General features: G+C 33.6%; 1 protein-coding gene and 2 pseudogenes across 1 annotated transcript; 2 read left to right on the top strand and 1 right to left on the bottom strand.

Moving 5' to 3' along the window:
• Positions 1-12,571, bottom strand: part of LOC111997184 (protein PECTIC ARABINOGALACTAN SYNTHESIS-RELATED-like) — a 16,436-nt pseudogene extending 3,865 nt beyond the window's left edge.
• Positions 12,572-13,767: 1,196 nt separating this feature from the next.
• On the top strand, positions 13,768-15,495 carry LOC136062120 (alcohol dehydrogenase 1-like). Its single transcript, XM_065760810.1, has 7 exons — positions 13,768-13,960; positions 14,044-14,126; positions 14,253-14,328; positions 14,427-14,488; positions 14,580-14,675; positions 14,781-14,942; positions 15,403-15,495. The coding sequence occupies exons 1-7, from the start codon at positions 13,768-13,770 to the stop codon at positions 15,493-15,495; spliced, it is 765 nt and encodes a 254-aa protein (XP_065616882.1).
• A 3,122-nt stretch (positions 15,496-18,617) lies between these two features.
• Positions 18,618-20,682, top strand: LOC136062119 (alcohol dehydrogenase 1-like; annotated as a pseudogene).
• The last annotated feature ends 3,818 nt before the right edge of the window (positions 20,683-24,500 follow it).

Below are 24,500 nucleotides of genomic sequence, written 5' to 3' on the forward strand. Positions count from 1 at the left end.
AAAAGCGGAGACCGAACAACTGCTGGGTTGTTGAGGACACATCTGAAGAGGAGGCGGGCGCCCTCTAAGTTTACCACCATACCCACTAATGGACTATGAGGGGGCGAGCGAACGGGAACCGACTGAGAACCCAAACCGCTTGACGGATGGACCCCTTCATACTCGATTCATTAGGGTCGGGGATGAATGGAACCAATCAGAAATGCAAATTGTGCAAGCGAAGCCGGGAAACGGACTGCAGCGCAACGACTAGGACTCATGTCGGAGAAGTTTTGGGCGTGAGCTACCACTCATGCAGCGGCAAGGACCCCCAACTCTCGAAAGGGGCCACCAACCGCCCGAATCACTGTAGCAAACCCCCCCCCCTTTACTCAATGGATAGCGCTTATCCTCTTTCAATCAACAAAATGAAAAATGGGGGAGAAATTAAATAAATAAAAGAAAGAGAGAAAGAGGCCTTTATTGAAGAGGCTTTGCACCTAAAATAGGACTAATGAAGATCCAGAAGAATGGGTCTAGGCTTTCAAAAAGATGAAGATGCAAAGGGTAAAGAGAAAGTCTTTTGAACAACCAACCTGACATAAGGATTCTAGCTTGCCCACTTAGAGCGGATGGAGATTCTCGGACAGGGAAAAGCGGCACTCGACATCTATTAAACAACACCAAGAACAAAGCCATACCATGCCCTCGGAGAAACTAGTGATGATTGCCATGAATGCTGCCCTCTCAACATGGTGCTCCTCTCAATAAAGGGGCGTGAAAATGCTGTGGAAACTTTGACCGAATGAATAGGGATCAATTGATAGACATTTTTATTGAGAAAGAGAATCTAGGATGAACACTTTTTTCGTTCGCTATACGCTAACTGGATGCGTACTCACGTGATCAATCGATGGACGGGGAATTGGGCGAGTGACGAGACCGACCTAATAACCTAAAGTAAAGGCTCTTCCCTCTCTTGGTGGTGAATCTTGATTGACTGACACTAGGAATCGATTCGGAGAAACAAGAAGCATGGCATGAGATACTCGGCGGAAATTTTTCCAATAGCGAATTACTTGACTCGATGGATGGAGAGGGGGCCCTCCAACTCAAGCACAAAATCAATGTTAAGTCAACAATCACTGAGAGGGCACCATCAAGCGAGATCGAGACTAGCCCCTTGTATAGGGTTCCAAACCTGCGCTTCTTCAAATATCCCATAAAAAAAGGTAAGGGCTTCAAAGCTTGACTAAGAAGCGCGAAACTTGACTTTGAGAAAGAAGCGCCTTATATTCTAATATTAGTAAAGGCGCCTTAGCCTATCTAAACGTAAGGGGCCTTTTCTTGCTTGTTAGCGCTTTAGAAAGATTGCAGGGCGCTAGCTTACTAATAAGAAAGGGCTTTTTCAGCTTGATTGGAATTGATTTCTATGATTGAATAGCAGAAGTGCTACTTAGTAGTAGAAACTCGGAGAAATAGACAGAGAGGGGACTCTCTCATACATGCTAACTCCTAGGATGAGAAGTAGGTCCCTTGTTTTTGGCAGGAATAGTTCCAGCCTAAGCACTGGCACTAATGATATTGGAAGCAGAAGACAACATTTGGTAGTGGTGTTCATGTATATAATTGTGATGGTAGTCTTACTGGTAGCCATGAGGGCTATAGATGATGGTAGTGTAAGTTCTACTAGAGTAGGAAATTTAACTGCTGGTGTGGTGAACTACTTCCTAGTGAGGAATCAAAGGAGTAGGAACCCTTGAATTCAAACATGGAACGAGGAGTTCCCTTCGATTCCAAAAAGAATTGCATAAACGTAGTTTTTATTTTCTACCAAAAATGGAAGAAATGGAATTTGGGGACCGAATTGTATTTTAGATCATGAATTCCTCTCCATCCAACTATGCTGAGTGACAACCCGTCATGAGAACCAGTCGGGTCATACAGGGCCATTATTGTCATGTCATCACTTGAGAGGCTGACACTTACAGATATTTGAACAAAGCCTTTGAAAACCCATATCGGTAGAACACAACCAGAACGATGCAACAGAAAAGTTAAAAAGCGGGAAAATAAAGGATAGGAACCTAGGCCTACTTGAAGTTAGCACCAAGCAGAAAAAACCACTAGAGTCACCACCAAGCTATGGGACAATTTAAGTAGACTTTATTTATCAAAATAATCTCCCTTTGATAGGCGTACATACTTTGCTTATTTAGGAATACTAAACTATAATTCTAAATGGCTTGTTGAAGTAAAAACACTAATAACTAATTAAATACTAGGACCTAAAAATAAAATAAAATTCACCAAAGATACAAATGACTTGCAAAATTGAATAATACTAAATTGAAATATTTACCTATTTGAGTCTCTCACATCAAAAGCAATTAAATTTATTAGCTGTTTTGGGAAAGGTTTTAAATACTACATGATTACAGCATAATTTCTTAAGATTTTGTTGTCTATGAATGAGAAAAAGATAACTCTTGAGAGGCAATATGATACATATGCATCATTTTAGTCTGACAGATTTCTCACAAGGTTTTCTAAAATGTTAAACTTCAAAAAACTTAAAGATAAAATAGTAAAGTCTGAAACATAGAAGCAAGGGATTTCCAAGAATATATGGCGACATAGATAATGATATCAGCCAAAGTACAGATCAGGGTTTGTAGAGAGTCAATGTTAAGACTTCACTTGGTGTTTTCTTTACTTTATTGAAAAAGATATATTTCTTGCTATTGTCAGAGGGGTAATCCTGATAAACGTGATATTACACTCACAAAAGTTCTCTAATGACAAAATCATTGTTCGCTTTTTATACCGTATAAAAGAAAAAATTTGAAGCAGAAATTTTGAAGTTTCAATTCTCATGACATATATCAGAAACAGGGACCATTACCATCAGGATTATACACTCCAATTATTTACTTATACTTATTATGTGACTAGGTGAGTATTTTAGATATAGAAATGTATGACAGTATCAATCAAGTCTCACGTTTGGTCTTTCCAAATCTGGTCTTGCTTCAACACTGGCAAAATTAAGGTAGCATTCATTATTTTAGCCACTGCAACTGCATTGCATATCTGCACACAAGAAAGATTCACCATAAGTAAATTATTAGAAAGCTATCAGTCATTTAAATACAAATATACAGCAAAGCTTTACAGAAATTAATGAAAACTGAACTGATACCTTATTTTTGAACCTCTAAAATCCACTGTTTTATGTTATTCTTTAAAAAATGTTTGGATGTTGTGGTCCACATACATTATTTTTGAACATTATAGCTTTTTTACATGTCAATTCCCAAAATAATAAGAAACACATTCATAAAATTTAAATTACAGCTCCGCATTAATAAGATTACTCAGAAAATCTAGTTTGACCAAATCTATCAAATCTATAATGTGCTACAAAGCAAGGCACAATAAATTATAGTAGTGTGAGTCTAAAAGATAAACACGACAGAAATGGTGATTCAATAATCAATTTTATCATCAAAACTAGTTGCTACATTTCCATAAGTTAAGTTATATCCTTACACAATTACTCCCTCAAATTTGCCAATAAGCAATAGCTCAACTAGCACCTCCTACCCTTATAAGATCTAGGTAATGGGTGAGATTGTGGGTTCAAGACCCACTGAGGTATAATGTCAAATTAATCACATGCAAATACTATACCACACTAATGCATCTTTTCAACCATTTCGTTCACTTCAAAGTGTACATAATGCATTTCATAAAAATTGAAAAATTTATACTATTAATGCACTTTTTTTCCTTTAATTACTCTTATACCATAATAACATATTCTAAAAATATATGTCATTTTTTTTAATAAGACCTTCTTTATTTTTTTTTTAAAATTTTTCGTTATTATTATTATTAGAATAAAGGATAAATGTTGATTTCATAGGTAGGAATTAAACTTAAAAAACCTTTTGTTTTTATATGACCACCTCCAACACAAATTGTCTTTGGAGTTTTTCTATGAGTATAACTTTTGTGCCCACAACTCTTTCACGGCAAATTGTGAGTTATTCTTATTTTATAACCACAACTTTTCTTCCAAGTAACAATGCATGTGCCATGACAATTTTGGATTTCCATTATAGCCATGGGTAGCAGTCATCCCCTATAAATACCAACCACCATTGAAACCATACTCTCACACTAGACTTACAATGAAGACCCAGAATTGCCTTTACCTTCTCACCCTTTCAATTTACATAACAGCCATGGAAGGCAAACTTGGTGACGGTGTTCTTGATGAGAGTGACTGGCAGCCGATGAAGAACATCAAAGATTCAAAGACCCTTTCATTCAGTCGATCGGAATAGTCTCAGTGTTTTAGTACTACAAGAGGTCAGGGTCACTGTTGAGGTTTATGGAAGTGTTTAACGGTGACACCAGTCGATAACGGGACCTATTACAGGCTCGACTTGACAGCTGAGGACGGTGTACTCACCGAAAAATACCAAGCAATTTGGATAGGGATTATTTCAACTTGATTTCGTTTACTCCTTTAGAGCATTAGCCTTAAATTAAAGAGGCTGGTTACTTGTTAAGAGTTCAATATGAACAAACTTCTTTTGGTATGATTTGAAGAATATTTACTTTAAATTTGGAGAATCAATGTTATAACTTATAATGACTTGGAACTATATACTGTTATTTCTAACTTTTTCATATCGGTTTTGATTATTTCATTTTTATTTTTGTTTTATTAATTTTTTTATGTCAATTAGGGAGGGTATAATTTTCAAATAGAAAAAAAAAATGAAGGAGAAGAATTCATGTTGTCATGCTCCGAACCCAAGCAAAAGCTAGGCACGCAACAATGGCCGCACGCTTATAAAGTATGCACCCTACAAGTATGCAAGGCCTTCTTAGCAACTAAAATTGATCCTAAAAAATTATATTAAATAAATAAATAGTACCTCAACAATTTCTTATGAATAGATCTCCAATAATTCAAAATGATCAAAATTCAAACCTCATGTATATAATGCCAATTGACCAAAAGATATAAGACCATTATAAGACCATCTAATCCCAAAATCATTAAGGGTATGTTTGGATACCACTTATTTTGTTGAAACTGAAAAATTATTGCTGAAAGTACTGTAGATAAAGGTAAAAGTTAGTTGAAATAGTACAATGGGACTCATGAATAGTAACAAAAGTGCAGTAGGGTCGATAAATAGTAACAAAAATAAGCTGAATAGTGAAATAATTTTAATTTTTCATTGGTATCCAAACACACACTAAATTTCTTTCATGCTCAAACACAATAGCAAAACTCTCAAAATTTGCTATTCTTTACAATATGAAACTGGAGGGGAAAAAGGGGGAGTGAGTTGATAAGTCAATAAGTAACCAAAGTCCTAATAAGTTCTATTAAGCAAATAGATTTGTAAAAATATTAAGTTGCACATAGATTGAATATTTTAATCTTACAAATGTAACATAAATGGATTAGGAAATAATTAGTTTTCCATATATCAAAACTATAATTTACAATAGGTTCCAAAAACCCATAAACTGTTACAAGGACTTAAAACAATTCAAATATTCAAACATAATTCATATTCTTAACAATTTTTATGACTATGGTCACACTATATTCCCATGATTTGGTATCAGATTTAAATGAAACTAGTTCCATATGCATGCCAATGTATATCCCCTATTGGCTGGCTATCAGAGTCAAAACATAGTCAGATTATCCAAAATCGTATATATCAAATAATAGTTCAAAAAAAATGTATCTCATTCAAATACATATATATAAAATCATACGTTCAGTAATCATATATATTTGTGATAATTCTCTATTCTTTGCTCTAAATCAATGTAGCTAAAACAATTAAAATATTATTTTAACAAATGTAAACAATTTTCAAGTAGTTAAAATATGCAAAATAAAACCAATTAGGATAAGATTACTTACTTCAATCCAAAGCCTATTTAAAATCCTTGCAAATTTCCAAGACCAATCCAATGTAAACCTTTTAGCAAACCAAATAAAGAATTTACTCCAAACAAGTTTGTCACTTAGATCCTTGGACCTCAAATCTCAATGCCATCCAACACCATGGAGACAACAAAGCAAAGATGCTTTACACGTGAAAAGACTAAGTCCTTAGAAATCTTCAAATAATTGGTATTGGCTTCATCTTTTATCTATCAATAAGGAACCGTACATGACAAGTCAGTAATGCCCATAACGGCTAACAAGCATCTAGTTACGCTACTCCCAATAAGAATCATGGGATAAAAGTGTTGTGCTTTTAGTGGTGAAATTTTGCTTAACTGGATGCATACAAGTTGCCTTCTTAGACAGGGGGGGGGGGGGGGGGGGGGGTGGACGTCAACTCCTCTTAGAAATCTTTAGGCATGAAAAGCAAAACTCTTAGGGTGGCTAGGGTTTACATGATACAATTAGGGTATAAATATGGCTAACTTCAATATTAGAATTACTAAGTTACCCCTAAAAATAAATCTCCTTTTATTTATTTATTTATTTATTTATTTTGGAACCGAGTATTACACATGTGATGACCAATCTAATCTATCAATGATCCATAGTCAACCCCAAATTTTAATACTAAGATTTTGTTGTTGTTGTTGTTTTAGTGTGGATGATCAAGTATTTACATTTGTTACAAGAATAAGAAAAGGAAAATTAAAAAGAAAAAAGAAAAAAATGAATTTGAAAAATTTTGAGACTTAATGGCAAAATTGAGATAGCAAACAAGAGTTTGATCATGTAGGAGGAAAATGAAACTTTCGCATAGGATAACAAACCAAAAGTTTAAGCAAACTCAACATTTTTTTTTTTTTTTGGTTTCATGCTTTATGACTTGATGAACTCTCATCTCTTTCAGCATGATGGAATCTCTTAGCTTTCAACTTGATGAATTCTTGTCTTCTCACCTTGATAGCGAACTCAACATTTAAGCATGAATATCAAACTAAAGGCCAAATATAAAAATATATGAGACCAAAAACTCAGATCAATGTAATACATATAGTTTATATACATGTGATAGTACATATAGTTTATTAATATGATACATTATATAAACAAAATCAAAAGAAAGAAACCAATTAATGAAAGAAAGCTTAATTAAAAGCTACATATATTTTATGAGAGCATAAATGAAAGCAAATCAGCAATTTGATACAAATTATAATGAATCTTAATATTTTCTGAAAGACTTATAAAGAGAGAGCAAGAAATATAAAGAATAATAAACTAGTGCAGAAATTTAAAGAACATAATTAACTACTTACTAGCATAGAGCATAAATTAAAGGGGGAAGTGATCACTCAAAGGGCTATGGAGAAATCAAGGAAGTACTAAACTACAACCAAAGTAAAAACAATGGTTTCACAATAGCTTTTCATTTCTGCTTTCTCACTACCTCTCTAGATGGAATTGGGGGTGCTGAAAATAGAAGAGGTCTTCTGTATTTATAGGGGAAGGGATGGCTTAGCTTTAAAGCTAAGTTATTAGATTTCTTCTGAAGCTAAGGGAGGAGATAAGCCTATTAGATAAGCTGGAGCAGATTAGGTGTTGATCACCGTTTGAAATTTGAAAGGAAGTTGAAAATGATGATGAACTTGTGTTATCTTCTACACCTGTTTGGTGTTTTGCTTATAATTTTCTGCTCAAAGTTCCAATTGATTTGGGTGAAAGGAAATTTAATTCTCTACAACTTTTCCAAAAATAGAGAGAACCAAATTTCAAAGTTTTCTAAGGCAAAAATGCGATTCAAGTTACTGCCGGAAATAGTAATGTTTTTGATCATTTTTTGTTATTTTTGAAAATTTTCATGGATCATATCTTTCTTTCTATCCAACTTTTTTTTTTTCAAAAGAGCAGTTAAGATGCCATAAAAGAAAACCCTTTTTATTATTTCTTAAAAAAATAATGAAATAAAATGAAATCCAATCAAAATTCACACTTAATTAATTTTAAATTAATTTTTGTTGGAACCAATCAAAATTAAGTGTTTAAAATAAGACGTGATCGGACCCATTGTGTAGGTCAGCCAAGGTCATTGAAAATTGTTTGTTCGATAACTTTTGATCAAGTGATCCGATCAAGGCTCATGACATACCATTGTCATTGTTAGAGTGTCAAGATTTTTTTTTTTTTTTTTTTTGTATCAAAAATTTGAAGCTCTAACTGTTGAAATTACGATCATGCCCTTGGAGCAAAATTATTGTTTTGCCCTTAATATCGATTAAATGTAAGTTGTAAAATCGGATGTCTATAGGTCTCTCTCTCAACCTCGTGATCTGGTTGCTGTCGAGCTGGAGTTGTCAATGATGGAGCTGAGGGATAAACTACTAAAACAGGTTCTGGGGGTTGGGTTTGAGCTAAAGCAGGAAGCAGGAAGTAGGAAGCAAGTCTAGGTATGTGATTTGGGGAATGTGTTTTGAGTTTTGGTGAAATGGCATCGTTGAGCATTTGTTTTGAGTTTTGATTTCAACCAAATAACATCGTCCAGGTATTTTGTTGGATTTTAATTTGATATGAAATGGGGTCGTTTTGGGACTATAGAGGTGGCTGAAAAATTATACGTTAGATGAAAATGTGTCACTTAACGGCAGAAGCCAACTAACGGAGGGGCTGCTTTTGCTAATGGAGCGAAATTTCTGGGTGTGAAATTCAATTTTTCAAATTTTAGTGTGTAAAATCCAATTAACCCCAAACTTTAGGGGTGTACTTAGCAATTTACGCTAAATCTAATGGCAAAAAAAAAAAAAAAAGCATTAAATGCTAATTGCTTTACACCTCTTAGAACTTTGATGAGGTTATAAATAAATAATAAATAAGGAGTGATGAGGTTTCAAATAAATAATGAAAAAGGAAAGAGAAATAAAATTGTTATTAATACTTTGATGAGGTTTTAAATGTATAATAAATAAGGAGTGATAAGGTTTTAAATAAATAATAAATAAGTAGAGTGAAATAAAGGTGTTATTAATTAGGCTAAAGAGGTGTAAAGCAATTAGCATTTAATGCTATGTTAAAGAGGTGTCCACTACCACTTCATACTCTTGGTACGATGGTCACTCTACAAGTATAAGTGTTTATGAGGTGTGGGGGGTTAAGGCCGAGGTTCAAGTTTCTATATACACTTACATTAGGTTAGAGTAGAAATTCTATCTTGTATAAAAAAAAAGGAAATCTATAGTCTAAAAAATGTGTAACTATTGTCAAGTTATGCTTGGTGTAAGTCGAACACATCTCATATAAATTTTTAGATATGAATTTAAATAATGGCCCTACCTAGACTCTTTTACTATTATTAATTCAAAGTGTGCTTAATGCATTTCATAAAAATAGAAAAAATTATATTATTAATGCAATTTTTTCCTTTAATTACTCTTATACCATTATAACATATCCTAAAGATAAATAAGTAAATTTTTTAGTAAAACCTTATTCATTTTTTTAATATTTTAATTTTATTATTATTATTATTATTACTATTATTAACTATATATATATATATATAACCGAAGCCTCTAAAACTCTCATAATTTTTCACGTCAGCACAATATTTAAATAAAATTATTTTTGTTTAGTCCAAACTTAATAAGAAATGAAACTCTATCGCTATAACAAGTCCAACTAAAACTCAAACTCACCATTATCATTTTTTTAAAACAAAATTATTTTTATTTAATCCAAACTTAATAAGGAGTGAATCTCTATCTCTCTAACATGGTCAAACTTTAACTCAAACTCAAATATTGAAAATTTATTTTCAAATTTGCGAGGTTAATCATGAACACTGTTGGGTTCTAAGACTTTAGGTTAAATGTATTAGAACTTCATTTTGTAATATTGACAAACCATGATCAAAATGTTTTAGTCTTATTTTAAACTTGCTCAAAGTATGTTTATGTGTAAAGCTGGGATCGAGTGTACTGCAAGATTTACTGCGTAAATCTGCCTGTCTCGATTGATAGAAAATTAGACTTGATCGATCAAAGTTCGTGCAGATTGTTTTTCTACAGAATTTTCCAACTCAACTCAAGCTCGTTTGACGTGTAGGGTTTTATATTTTGCCCTAGGTATAAAAGAGAAAATCCTAGCCACGTTTTTATGTTGTTGCAGTTGTTGTTTATACTGTGTATATAAATCTCTTGTGAGATCTAGAGGTGTTTACCTTAATATACTTAGGGTTATCAAGAATCAAGATTATGTTAAGAGCGTGATGATCGATTCAGTTGCTGCATTAAGAGTTTAAAGATACACAAGTGGAGTACTTGTGGTTGCTATGAATCTAAGAAAGAAGTAGTCCGTGGACCTGAAATTGTTACGTGGTTGTGGTAGTAAATTTTCTACTTAATGTAACAATAGGATGTTAGTAGTTTAAGTCGCTATTGTAAAACTTCAATTCTTTCATAATGGATCCAGTTTTACCTTGAAGATAGCTAGGTTAAATCCTCCCTAGGTTTTTTACCGATTTGATTTTCCTGGGTTATCATATCGTGTATTATTTATATTTCTGCACTTTTTACATGATAAGATGTATCTGTGTTAACCTAGATCTGATTAATTTTACTAAGTAATCGCTTGGCTAATTAATTAAGTTAATCTAATTATGTTTTAAGGGGTCTAAAAATGTACAAACACTAAATGCTAATTGCTTTACACCTCTTGGAACTTTGATGAAGTTATAAATAAATAATAAATAAGGAGTGATGAGGTTTTAAACAAATAATAAAAAAGGAGAGAGAAATAAAAGTGTTATTAATACTTTGATGAGGTTTTAAATATATAATAAATAAGGAGTGATAAAGTTTTAAATAAATAATAAATAAGTGGAGTGAAGTAAAGGTGTTATTAATTAGGTTAAAGAGGTGTTAAACAATTAGCATTTAATGATGTGTTAAAGAAGTGTCAACTACCACTATACACATTTGGTGCGATGGTCACTCCACAATTAGATTGTGGGTTCAAGACCCACTGAGGTATAATGTTAAATTAATCACATGCAAATACTATACCACACTAATGCATCTTTTAATTTCACCCATTTCGTTCACTTCAACTTTTCTTAACACAAATACATTGAAGAACCGTGAAATATGCAGCAAAATACAAAGAGAGAGGCGTGGGAGGAATAAGGGAATAATAAATATGTATAGTTTGAAAACAATACAAAGGAAAAAAAAAGGGGGAATTTCTTGATCAGATTACAATTTTGCAGAAAAGAAGTCATACAGCAATTCTTTGTTGATTCAGACCACCCTCAGCATGGATGAATATATAGCCATTTGTTTCGTTTTCAAGAGGAAGATCTGCAAATAGGCAAGAAAGTTGCTAGAATAAAAAGAAACACATATAAACAGCAAAAGAGAAGCTAAACTTGAAATTAGCAATCAAGAATGTTGCAATAACCATATCAAAAGAAGGTAGGAAGAATAGAATAGCATAACAGATCTTTTTTTACATAAACAAGATGGGCACAATCTTCGTTAAAATGCAAATTTTAATTTTAACACATCTTTTAACTCCATCATACAACTTTAAGGCACGCATATTAGAAATATGTCTTCATAATAGATTTGAGTGTATAGGGCAACAAATATATGGCCCAGGCTAGGTCTCCTGTGTGACATAAAGAAAAAAAAGTTACACATATATAGTTATAGATCAACCTAGAGAAGTTCTCCAAGGGGGTAAAAACAATAACAAAAATAAAAAAGAATCCAAAAGAACAAGGCGTTATGGCAGTTGGGGAATTCCAGTAATGCACTAAGTGCTAGATTCTGTTCCAAATATCCCACAGCCCCCCAGAACACTAAATAGCAATCCACCCTAATTATGACCAATTTCACCCAAAGCATATTGACTATACTAGTTAGATGTGAGATGAATGGGTTAAAGATCTCACAGTTGATAGAAAAATGGAAAATTAGAAGTCAACTTCCTGAATGACAGTATCCTTACTTCAGTTCCACAAATATAAACTCTTCCACATAGCCCTAGAAGTATAAATTGAAAAATTATAATTATGTGTGTGTGCGTGTGTATTATTCAACAAACCCAAAATTTACCTGATATTCCACCATCACGGCGCTCAGCACAAGGCTTCCAAGATGTGGTTGTTGAGTAAGGATTCTCCCAGAGTGAGGGACCTTCCTTGACCTAAAAATAAAAGATAAGATAAATGTTTGGCAAAGATACCAAGAATATATGTGATCAAAGAGGAAAGAAATAACCAAAAGAAGATCCTTTGAGAACTTACAAGTGGGCAGTGAAGAACAATGCCATCTTTTTTACACAAATAAAGGGCATTCTGCAATAAGTTGAAACCAAAGTTAGCTATGCAGATTATGAAGACAAGAATATATTTGAGACTATCAACGCTAAAAAATTTCTATACATGCTAGATGGTAGATACACAACCCTGCCTGCAAGAACCGTGTATCAAGTAATCCCAAGAGTTGAACAGGAGACCTCACGGGCACGGAGGAGTTCCCATGAGGCCAACCAATTTAACTACCTTATGCGGGCGACCTTTTCTTTCATAATAAATTCATGCATTTTATAATACAATACATCTCATTGAAGAATATGCAACAAAGCACATAACCCTAAACAATAAAATGTGAATGTATATAATCATTTTTCCAGCTCCATCCACATACAGCTAATTTTCAAGATCAATCCAAATTTCACCAAAAATTCATACAAAAAAGAGAAGTGCTACATTTATAAAAAAATTTCACAACAAATCTTAGGTGGCAATCTATTACTAATTCTCGTCTGAACCCACTACTAACATCATATTTTTACCTACCACTCACAGTTTGCCACTTCGGATTAATTTGTTGTGAAAATGTGTCTCTAGCATTTAACTACAATAAATGTTAATAAAAACAAAATACAAAGCTTGTTACAGATTAGTTTCCTAATCTCCCAAAGTCAAATCAGTCAAAATTGAATTGTTCTCCCAATGTTTGAAAACAAAGCGTTCATAACAGTATTAATAAATACTAAACAGTGCCAAATTTAGTAGGTTTTTCAAACTCCAACCAAAATCCAAATTCTCATTTCTTTTACACGTTTTCTGAGCAACCAAACACAGGCACAAGTAGAGGAAAAAAAAAACAGAAATTTCATAGAAACACAAACCAAATCCCCCAAAATGCATACAACCAGAAATTTTGTGTAATTGTTGTGAGTTATTGTGTACTTGCTAGTCTATGAGTGGTGTAAGGGGGATATTATTGTGTATTCCGGGAGTGCCATAAATTCTTAATCCCTCCTCTCACATGAATAATGGGTCTCATTAATTAAAATTCATGGTGGGATCCACCATTCATGTGAGAGGCGGGAGTACACATTTATAATATTCCGGGAGTATCTAATAATTTTCCAATGAAAGGATTTTTTTTTTTTTTTTTTTTTTTTTTGGAGAATCAAGGATCTTTTTTCTTGTTACATGGAGTCCATGTGAGTTTGGATCGAGTTCCGCTGCATTGTTCGTACATCTTAAAGTATATCTCAATCTCAAGGGCACTTTGGTCATTTAAAATGGCAATACTCCTATCTGCGGTTATAAATTAGTCAACCATTTTAGGAAACATTTTATAAAAAATTGAAAAATCTATCAAAAAAATTGTTGAGGGGAAAATTTTTGATGTTCCCAAATAGAATATGGGATAGTCAAGTTGAAACTCAACGATGGGCCCTTGAAATAAAGCCCAAAGGCTTTCGGTGTCGTGTAAGTCCTAAGGATGAACACTGACCAAGGCGTGATGCTCAATGATGGCAAGTCAAGATTTTCTATTAATGGACAAACTATTTACCATTTTGTTGGGACTTCTACCTTTAGTGAATACACTGTGGTACATGTTGGTTGTGTTGCCAAAATTAATCCAGCTGCTCCTCTGGACAAAGTTTGTGTTCTCAGCTGTGGAATCTCAACAGGTCAGCAAAAGAAGCATCGCAACTACTTTATGTAACATTATTATGCATTTCATTTTCTTATTAGATCAAATTGAGTTCTGTAGGTCTTGTTGCTACCTTGAATGTTGCAAAACCAAAAAAGGGGTCTACAGTAGCAATTTTTGGATTGGGGGATGTTGGTCTAGCTGTGAGTCTCTCCCCTCTTGTACAACATTATCAATTTTGGATTGAAGCTCTTTTGGTGTACCTCTTTTTGAAATTATCTTTTGCTTGTGCTAATGAGGAGACTGCTTTTGTTGTTTTACATGATTAGGCTGCTGAAGGGGCTAGAAACGCTGGTGCTTCAAGGATTATTGGGGTTGATCTGAATGCCAAGCGTTTTGATGAAGGTTAGTGAGATGCAAGATTAACATGCAATGTGTTAGTAGGGAATGCTCTTTGCTGTTTTTTTTTTCCCTCATTATACTTATTCTTGTCAACACAACAGCAAAGAAATTCGGTGTCACTGATTTTGTGATCCCAAAAGACCATGACAAGCCTGTTCAAAAGGTTTGTTTTCCTTATATATTTTCAAAGTTGGTTCTGTAAAGAATAAACAAATATAAATTTCACTATTGATAACATTTCTTCTTGTCTTTAGGTGATTGCTGAAATGACTGGTGGGGGAGTTGACCGAAGTTTTGAGTGTACTGGTAGTATCAATGCTATGATATCTGCATTCAAATGTGTTCATGATGTAATTCCCTACGAACTTTTTTTTCTAATTATTTGATGAAGTTTATCGTAATTATGGTATAATTTAATTCTTCTAAGTTATGACATAATGCTTGTTTCTTTGCAGGGATGGGGTATTGCTGTACTTGTTGGCGTCCCAAACAAAGATGATGCATTCAAAACGCATCCAATGAATATCTTAAATGAGAGGACTCTGAAGGGTACCTTTTTTGGCAATTTCAAACCAAGATCTAACCTACCTTCTGTGGTTGAAAGGTACACGAACAAGGTAAGCTGATCTGCCTATTAAAGGATTGCGTATGATTTATTGGATCATTCTTCATAATATTAATACATGTAGAAATTCATTTTGGAGTGATAAGCATGATTCCTATAAGCATCACTACGCGCAATATTAAATTGGAAAAGGATATTATAATGACTAGCTAGTAGAATGATATGTAACTTTCAACTATGCTTTTTCATTCCAATCTAACTGTGCTTTGAAGTGGATCTGTTTACACTTAAAAAACACCAGCATATTTATTTTTGTTTTAGTCTTTAAATTTGTTTATTTACTCATTTTTTCTAAGAGTCACATGCAGAGTACATGACTTGATTTTTAAAGTCAGTATGTAAAGTCAAATTAAAAAAAAAAAATTTTAAAAAAAATCCTTTTTTTTGGTTCTGCTCAAAAGGACCCAGTATTTTGTCGATGCTGTAACTTTTACAATTTCTAATTTAAACAGGAGCTTGAGCTGGAGAAATTCATCACCCATGAAGTCCCTTTCTCAGAGATCAATAAGGCCTTTGAGTACATGCTAAAAGGCGATGGTCTCTGATGTATCATCCACATGGATGCATAGAATAAAATTGAGATGATAAGCACTTTTGAGTGTAACTAAAAAAAATAACTTTATTTCTTCTTGTAGGAAAATCGGTTAATTCTTATGTCTCTCATTTTCTTTGTTTAAAAGAATCAAAACCCCCCCATTAGCTCGTATAATAACGTATATTTTCACAATTCTGTAATGAATTTCGGCATATTTTTTTGTTGTTGTCTCTTCATGACTTCATTTATGTTTTCACGAAAATGCAAGACGACTTAATTTTGTGAATATGAATTTGTTTGGTCTATGTACCTCTGGTCTGTATGGATGAAGATTACATAACCATGTACACAGCCATCATTAGAGGACAAACTACATTGCTCTGAACCAGGCTATGTGATCTACTCAGCCAAAAAAAAAAAAGAAGAACACTAGGCAATGTGATCTAAATGATAACTAATGAAATAAAAGAGTAATTAAAACCACTAATAGCATCTCACTTAATGCATGCACGATATCATGGGATAAGTGTTCATAAAGCTTGATAGAATTTTATGAGCCAAGCGAACATTATAACATCTTTAATCAAATGACAAATCTTTTAAACAAAGATAATAAAGCATGAACAAGGATTTCCAGCTATGAAAAGGTACCTGGATCTAAGGGCTGCACACTAGATACCCTCAATGGGATGTCTTGGAAAAGATGCAGGTGCTTTGATAAAAACTTCAAGCGCCTCAAGCAAGCACGAAAACCATGAAGTAGAGGTTGGTCTACAATATGCACAATATTCTCCTTCGAATAAAAAAAAGGTACATATTCAGCAATTCTTTTGAAAATGAGATGTCTAGTCCATTGCTCACTTTCCCATACTCACCGGGGTTTCCTTCTCCAATGGTATTGGGAAGAAAATAAGTGTTCATGATCAGGCTAAATCAATTATTTTTGGAATGTCTACCACCTTCTTCATATGTAGGCGGAGTTAGAAATTTTGGCTTGGGGGAAAATTATGGTATTCATAAATCGGTTTAGATAAATTCAAAACATATTTATATAAGATTAGATTAGCAAGAACTCATTATTTTCCTTTTTCTTTTTTCTTTTTTTCTAATGAACATAATCTTTCTAAACTTTAATGAGAATACACAAATTGTCTACTTTACTCTAAACATGTACGGAAAATAATCCAAAGAGAAAAATAATTTAATTTTTAAGTATAATGGTACCAGAGCCTTGTAACTCAATTAATTGGATGCATAAATGAAAAAATAAAAAAAGGAAAAAAATAATAATGGATGATCCTTGTGTAACTTTTTTTTTTTTTAATAAATTTGTTTTGGAAAGATTAAGCTATTTATTTTTGTTCTTTCTTGGGGGAAGCCAATTTTTTTTCTAATTGGGGGGGGGGGGGGGGGGAAGGGGGGGGGGGGGAACATATAATGTGGCTCCGCCACTGTTCATATGTAATCGAACCTTTGAATTTATATGTTTTTTGTTGCAGTTCTCACAATTGTATACTTCTTTCACTTCTCTGGCAAACAAGATTGGTTCAATCAACCCACCATAGACCTCTTATTTATTTCTTACTAAACATAGCTGGTCACACAAGCATATTGCCAATAAAAATTGTTGGCTTAAAAAATAGGATGTGAAATTTATGGTCATACAGATATATAATATGGTCATACAAATAGTTATACCTAATGTACGACATGATAGGACCTTAGATTTAATTAATGGTTAAAATCACAAGTAACAAGATGGTCTTTTTATTCATATGACCATAAATGAGATCAACTAAGAAATTTTTTTTTTTTTTGGGGGTGGGGGGCGCGGGTGTGAATCAGAAAAATATTATAAAAGATAACTAAATTGCACTAGTTCTACAGTACAATGACTCAGAAAAGGTCTGAATGAAGTAAATAACAAGTTGTTGAGGTCCTTTAGAATAAGATTTTTGTTAATGTCAAAGGCCACTTGTCGCACATCAAGGATCAAGTTAAATGATTAAATTGTTAATTCTGTCGGCAACCATTTCGAGCCTATCATGAAGGCCCTGTGCCTGGCTGCTATCCTAATGGTGTACCCAAGCTTCAAAAGAAATTTAGAACCCAACCCAAACCCACAAAAACCACTCCCAAGTGTTACGAGAGTTGGGTTTATGGGGTTGGTGAGTTGAATGCACCGTCCATGAGTAATGCTGTTTTTTTATTAAGAGATTAAAGGTGTGGCCCGCAAACTGAGTCAGTGATGGGCCTTTAAAGGAGAATATAACAATGTGAGCCCATATAATAATTGACTAGATAAGATAGGAGGGAGAGATATCAAGGCCTATCCTCCAAAAGGCCCAGACCACATCAGTATTTGGGTTGGTGACATTATGTGAATTTTCCTTTGGATAGTACTTATTGAATGCAACCAATGTTTTGGGCAATGTGTGCAATAGATTTTTATCTTTTAGTACATTTTTACCTGGAGTTGAGTCCCAAAGAAATGGCTTGTTGAGATGGTCTCAAACTTAGGCTGTAAAAAACATGCATTGCACAAACTATTTCTAAAATGAATCTTCTAAAGGAAGCCGAATTGGCCATGCCGTGATTTTCTCTACTCTTTTTACCATAAAGTTTCGGGAGAACTAATTCTCAACTTATATTTTTTACACAAAACCCAATGAATATATGCTCACCCAAAGCATGAAATATGCTCTTTCAAAGCGTGAAATAATGCAACTTTTTGACTTTTTTTTCATATATAAATTATGCCAGAGACACAACTTTTGACACAATTTTATGCCACAACTCGTCACATAACGAGTTGTGATTAGTAAAAAAATATCTTCACAGACACAAAGTTATGCTAAAGGTGTGTCCCTAGCATCATTTTTATTTTTTTAGAAACATGCAACCTTTTCCTTCATCTCAAATTTTCAGAGTTTGTAATCCACAATTCCACATATACCTTATGATAGATAGACCTACTTTAAAATGATATTATTTAATCTGTTAATACTCCTAAACAATGGGGTTTGTATATAATTCTTTAGTATTATTTCTTTGTCTAGACTCTTTGACTCGAGAAGTACCAATCAATGCGTGTTGTAGTGAAAACCAGCTGCTGGGAATCATGAAAGCCAGATGCTAGAAAGTAATAAACAAGTTTATCAAAACAAGGAAACATACAAAGGAGCTGTTGGTTGTTGGTTTTGAAAACCAGCGATATCACTTTATGGTTTTGCCTCACGGAGTTGGAACCTTATTGGAAGGCAAACATGGGGATCCTGTGTGTTCTAAACGCTATATATACCCTCATAGAGCATACCCATATCTCCACAACGAATTCAAAGCAATCTGTGATCAAACATCAAAGTCAAGAACGAGTGAAGAAAAGTAAAAAAATATGCCTTCAACCACTGCTGGTCAAGTCATACGTTGCAAAGGTACTACCTTTTCATTTTTTTCTGACATTCTTTGTTGTTGATCTTCTTGTTGTTTCCTAGTTTTAGTCATGTGATTGTTCAATGGGTTTCTTTCCAATTCTTTGTTGTTTTAATGTACCATTTGTTATGATGATCTCAACTCTTTGTCCCTTGTTGGGTTGTCACTTTTTCTTTGTTTTAAAGGGCTCTGTTTAATTGCTAAATCTTGAGCTATTTCCAGTTTTAGGATGCGCTATGAGCTTTTGTCATTCCCAAAAACTAGAATTTTTTGGAATAGGATATACTCTTTGTGTACCAAAAATAATAATCAATACAGCAACATGTTTTGCTTTTGATTGTCCCATACAAATTGAACTCCTGTGTGTTTGACACAAGATAACAACGAGGAAAAACAGTAGCCATTAGGAACAGGGCTACTTCAGAAGTTTGAAGCAGGTACCGGAATTGACTGAATGTGACCATCCATTTTCTATTTTCGTCTTTGTTTAGGATGATACATATGTAGTTTGTAAATAAAGTTTCTCTAAGTTTAGGCTTTACATTGCAATTTCAGTATGAAGTCCAAACAAGCCAGGTTTGTCCAATGTTATAGTATAAATTTGAGGGCATTCCTTCTTTGTTCTTAACAGTAGTCATACTTTTTAGCTTAACCCAAGCAGGCAATCTTATGTTTTAGCAGTGTCAAAGCTATATCCTATTTATCTTTTTTTTTTTTTTTTTGCCAATTAATTATTGGATGAATGTGCATTGCAGCTGCTGTGGCATGGGAAGCTGGAAAGCCACTAGTGATAGAAGAAGTGGAAGTGGCACCACCACAGGCCATGGAGGTTCGTCTCAAGATCCTCTTCACCTCCCTCTGCCACACAGATGTTTACTTCTGGGAAGCCAAGGTAATCACATTTTAATCATATATATTTATGATTTATGCGGGTATAGAAATGCATTTTTCTGGTGAATACTTATTTTCTGTGCTAGATATTCTTAAACCGATTGATTTTTGAATATGCAGGGACAGACCCCATTGTTTCCTCGCATATTTGGTCATGAAGCTGGGGGGTATGGACATTTCAAGAAATGAAAAAAGATTTAGAACATACTAGTTACAATCAAATAGTTTTAATTGTGTTTCAGTTCCTTTCATATACAATTGAATACATTTATCTAAATATATAGTTGTCTTTCTGGTGATTTTGGTATTTTAGGATTGTTGAGAGCGTTGGTGAGGGTGTGACAGACCTCAAACCTGGTGACCATGCGCTTCCTGTCTTCACTGGGGAGTGCAAGGAGTGTCGGCATTGCAAGTCAGAGGAGAGCAACATGTGTGACCTCCTGAGGATAAACACTGACCAAGGCGTGATGATCAATGATGCAAGTCAAGATTTTCTATTAATGGACAACCCATTTACCATTTTGTTGGGACTTCTACCTTTAGTGAATACACTGTGCTACATGTTGGTAGTGTTGCCAAAATTAATCCTGCTGCTCCTATGGACAAAGTTTGTGTTCTCAGCTGTGGAATTTCAACAGGTTGGTTAAAAACCGTTTGAATTTATTTGCATGATAGTTATTTGTTCATTTCTCATATTGTTGAGAATTGAGTTCTGTAGGCCTTGGTGCTACCTTGAATGTTGCAAAACCCAAAAAGGGATCGACGGTAGCTGTTTTTGGACTTGGGGCTGTTGGACTAGCTGTGAGTCTCTCCTATCTTCTAATGCAGATGACTTATTTGATATAGCTCTTTTTTGGAATTACTGCTGCAGCATTACTGTTTCTAGTATATATATATATATATACACAGTGAGAATTTTCTTTTTTAAATTCTGAGATTGTGAGAAGAAGAAGGAAGAAGGAAGTGGGTTTTTGGGAGCAGGAAGGAAGTGGGTTTTTGGGAGTAAGAACTCGAGTTTTTAAGATTTGAGTTGTTAGACTGAACTCGAGATGTTAGTTTCCTAAATAGTTTGAAAACGTTGCTAACTAACAAAATTGTTTGTAGCTTGGTGTTATTTTCCAATTTTTTCCTAGTTTTCTACTCTTTTTACCATCAAGTTTTGGGAGAACTCAGGGCCAGCCCTAGGCCTAGGCCATTTAGGCCATGGCCTAAGGCGCCCTAACGTAGAAAACCCCAAATTAATATGGGTGCAATAAGTTTTTTTTTTTTTTTTAATTAAAAAAAGTGAGTTACATTAGTTTGTCACATCAGTTTGTAATGTCAGTTCAATACAAACTGAGTTACAACTTATATAAGTTCAATACTCATTTATTCTTTTATTGAAATGTCACATCAGTTTGTAAGTTTTTTATAACAAAAATTGTAGTAACTTTAGCATCTTCCCCACACACACACACGCACACACACACAAAATTATGAATTAATATAGAAATACAACACAATCACCAATTCACCATTAAGTGAATGAAAATGCTAAAACTAATACAAATTTTATGGCAAAAAACTTACAAATTGATGTGGCAAGAATATAATTTGTGTCACTCAAACTATTTAATAAATGAATGTTTTCAATAACCTTTTTTTTTTTTATTGGTGACATGTCAATTTATAAAACCTACATAGTATCGCTAGCTCACTTTGGATGAAGTAGTCTTATTAATTGGTAAGAACTAGTCACAGACCCATGCGATACATGAAAAAATGTTACATAATTATAATAGAGTATAATATAAAATTTTATAGGTTAAATTGTTAAATAGTGCATGTGTTATTTTAAAAAAGTATTTTGCATTGGGGTGGTTACATTTCCCTCCCTTGAGGTTTGGGGGAATGACATTCCACCACAAACATGAATGGGAAAAACACTTGCGTCCCTTGAGATTTGAAAAATTAACACTCACCCCTTCTATTTATATTAGTAACAAAATATTTAAAATTTTTATAAGAATCTCTTCACAAAATTTTAACCATGGTTAGTAAAAATACAACTAATTAATTTAGAATAAAAATTTATCAAGCACCAAAACACTTGCAATAACAAATATCTCCATAACCCATTGAAAAAAAATAAAATAAAAAGGAGCAAAGGTCATACTTTTTATTTTAAAATACACTTTAATTAAAACTTTAAAACAATGGCTTTTTATTCTTAAATTCCCGATAATTTTGGATTCATTCCCTTAAGCAAAGAGCAAGTTAGTACACAATATTTTTAATATTAATTTAATAAAATTTGGTCAAACGGATGTCATTACACGTGCTCCACACATGTGATGAGTCTCTTTTTTTTTATTTTGAGTTTAATGTAATTTTTCAATTTGAATTTGTCTATTGTTAGTGAGATTATACATGAAGAGATTTTTAAGAAACTAAAATTTTGAATTTTGAAAAAGAATAAACTGATGGGTTTAGTGTGTGTTAGTTTTTAGGAAAAAATATATCAAACGTATGTGAGATATATTTAAATAGAGAGTGTGTGCTAATTTTTAGGAAAAAGTTTCTTGGTAATTTTTTTTTTAATTTTGTTGAATTACAATTTTAAACCCCCCCCCCCCCTTTTAGGAATAAGAATTATCTAATTAGATTAGGGATATTTTTTACATTTTCTAAAATCATAATAACTTCTTAAATCTTCTTAATAATATTTAAACAAAATATTATTTAAATAATATTTAGATATAAAAATGACCTTTAAAATTTTCCCATTAGGCCTTAGAGTATCTTGTGCCGGTAGGGGAGAACTAGTTCTTTGCTTATGTTTTTTACACACACCAATGAATATACGCTCTCCCAAAGCATGAAATAATGCAACTTTTTTTTTTATTTTTTGAGAGAGATTAGTTAGTTAAGTTAGAATATGAAAAATCTGGTGTACTAACAGGTTTAATATCACTAACGATATACTGACAACACGGCTTAAGTCTTGTTAGTTTAGCGAAACTTTAAACCTATGTGTTAGTTCCTAGCAAACTTTCACACAGTTTGTATTTCACATAATCTTAAAAAAAAAAAAAAAAAAAAAAAAAAAAAAAAAACAAAGCTAAACAGCAGTGTCTACCACAATGAAACTAGAAACTAGAAGCAGCATTCCTGCTTCCATCTTCTATAAAACACAGAGAAGCTAACACTCCAATTGCAACAAATCACCCTGTTGATCTTAGAATTCTTCACTTTCATGCGGAACCTTACTCTAGATTAATGTTGCTCCTAAAAATGTGTAGTGTTTCTCTGTTACCAGATGTGGTACACTGCAGCAGCTAAGATAAGCCTGCTGACCGAGCACTTTAAAGCTTTAATTCTTCAAGCGCTGTTACTCCATTGAAGCACCGAACCCCAGTCATAACCAGAGTCCTCCATCAAACTCTAAAGTTTGACTTGATGCCAAATCCTTCTAGATATGGAGCAATCAAAGAAAATGTAGTCCCTGATCTCACGCTTCCTTCTGCAGAAAACACGCTAAAGTATTCCCTTGATAACCCCATTGATCATCCTATCCTTTGTAGACAGTCTATTCCCCTAGGAAAGCCAACAACTAAAGTTGTGGTTTGGATTTTTTTTTTTTTTTTTTTTTTTTTGATAATTAAGTTTGGAAATTTTCCAAGCCAATCTCCATCAGTCCACCTTAGGTAATTTCATTCTATTAGCCTCCCAAGTAGATTTACAAGAGAACACAGCAGAATTTGAAGAAAATCACACTACAGTAGCTTGCTTACTTCATTTCCCATGGAAGCATTTGTATTGAATAGCAACTAGATCCTTGGATCTAGGAAACCACCAACCATCATGAGAGAGAATTGAATTTGCCTTTGCATTTGAAGTACTTGCTGAATCATATATTACCCCATAAATCATATTTAGAATACAAAACACCATCTAGGTGCCAATTATCCAACCAAAAAAAAAAATTACTATAGTCATGCCTAACCTTATGCTTAATGAACAGCCTTATCACTTCCCTTTACTCTGAAATCTTCCTCCAACCCCAAGAACAATTTTCAGGCGCTTTAAGTTTTAACAACCCAAAAGCTTTTATCCTTCAATAAATTTTCATTAACCCAAGCCACCCAAATTCATCCGGTAAGGACAAAAAGATTTCAAATGTGCTTCATTATGACAACTTTATTCCAATCCTCAGGAGCCCTTCTTTCTTTGGAACGCACATCAAACTCCAAGCAACTTTGCACCTGCATGCAGCTGCCTCATTATTTTCCTTCCTAAGAAACTGTTAAACTTACTCTAAGTTCTTAATAACCTTTTTAGGGAGAATAAAAACCCCGGGCCAGTAACCTTGAGTCCTGAACAGAATAGATTGAATAAGTTCTAGTCTCCCAACAATAGAGAGATGCTTGGTAGTCCAGGAGTTCATACGAGTTGTGATTTTCTCAATCAAAGGCTTATGATTTTTATAAGACGGCTGGCTACCTTCATTGAACTTGAAAAGATCTTGAATCTGTTATGTTGTTTGTTGATCCACCCCAAAGTAGAAAACTTCACTCTTAGCAGCAATCCATGAGTAATGCCATTTTTTATTATTAAGAAATTAAGGACATGGCCCGCAAAATAGTGGAGTTGGAGCTGTAATGGGTCTTTAAAGGGGAATCACGTGTGAGCCTATATAATTTTTGAATAGAT

This window comes from Quercus suber, unplaced genomic scaffold, assembly GCF_002906115.3.
Source record: "Quercus suber isolate HL8 unplaced genomic scaffold, Cork oak 2.0 scaffold_383, whole genome shotgun sequence".
In the NCBI taxonomy this organism is placed as follows: domain Eukaryota; kingdom Viridiplantae; phylum Streptophyta; class Magnoliopsida; order Fagales; family Fagaceae; genus Quercus; species Quercus suber.

Bases quoted from the DNA above. Each gene is read 5' to 3' on its own strand.
- LOC136062120 (XM_065760810.1), top strand. From the start codon at position 13,768: ATGAACACTGACCAAGGCGTGATGCTCAATGATGGCAAGTCAAGATTT. The intron at 14,489-14,579 runs GTTTGTTTTCCT...TCTTGTCTTTAG, and splicing joins ATGACAAGCCTGTTCAAAAG to GTGATTGCTGAAATGACTGG. The intron at 14,676-14,780 runs GTAATTCCCTAC...GTTTCTTTGCAG, and splicing joins CATTCAAATGTGTTCATGAT to GGATGGGGTATTGCTGTACT.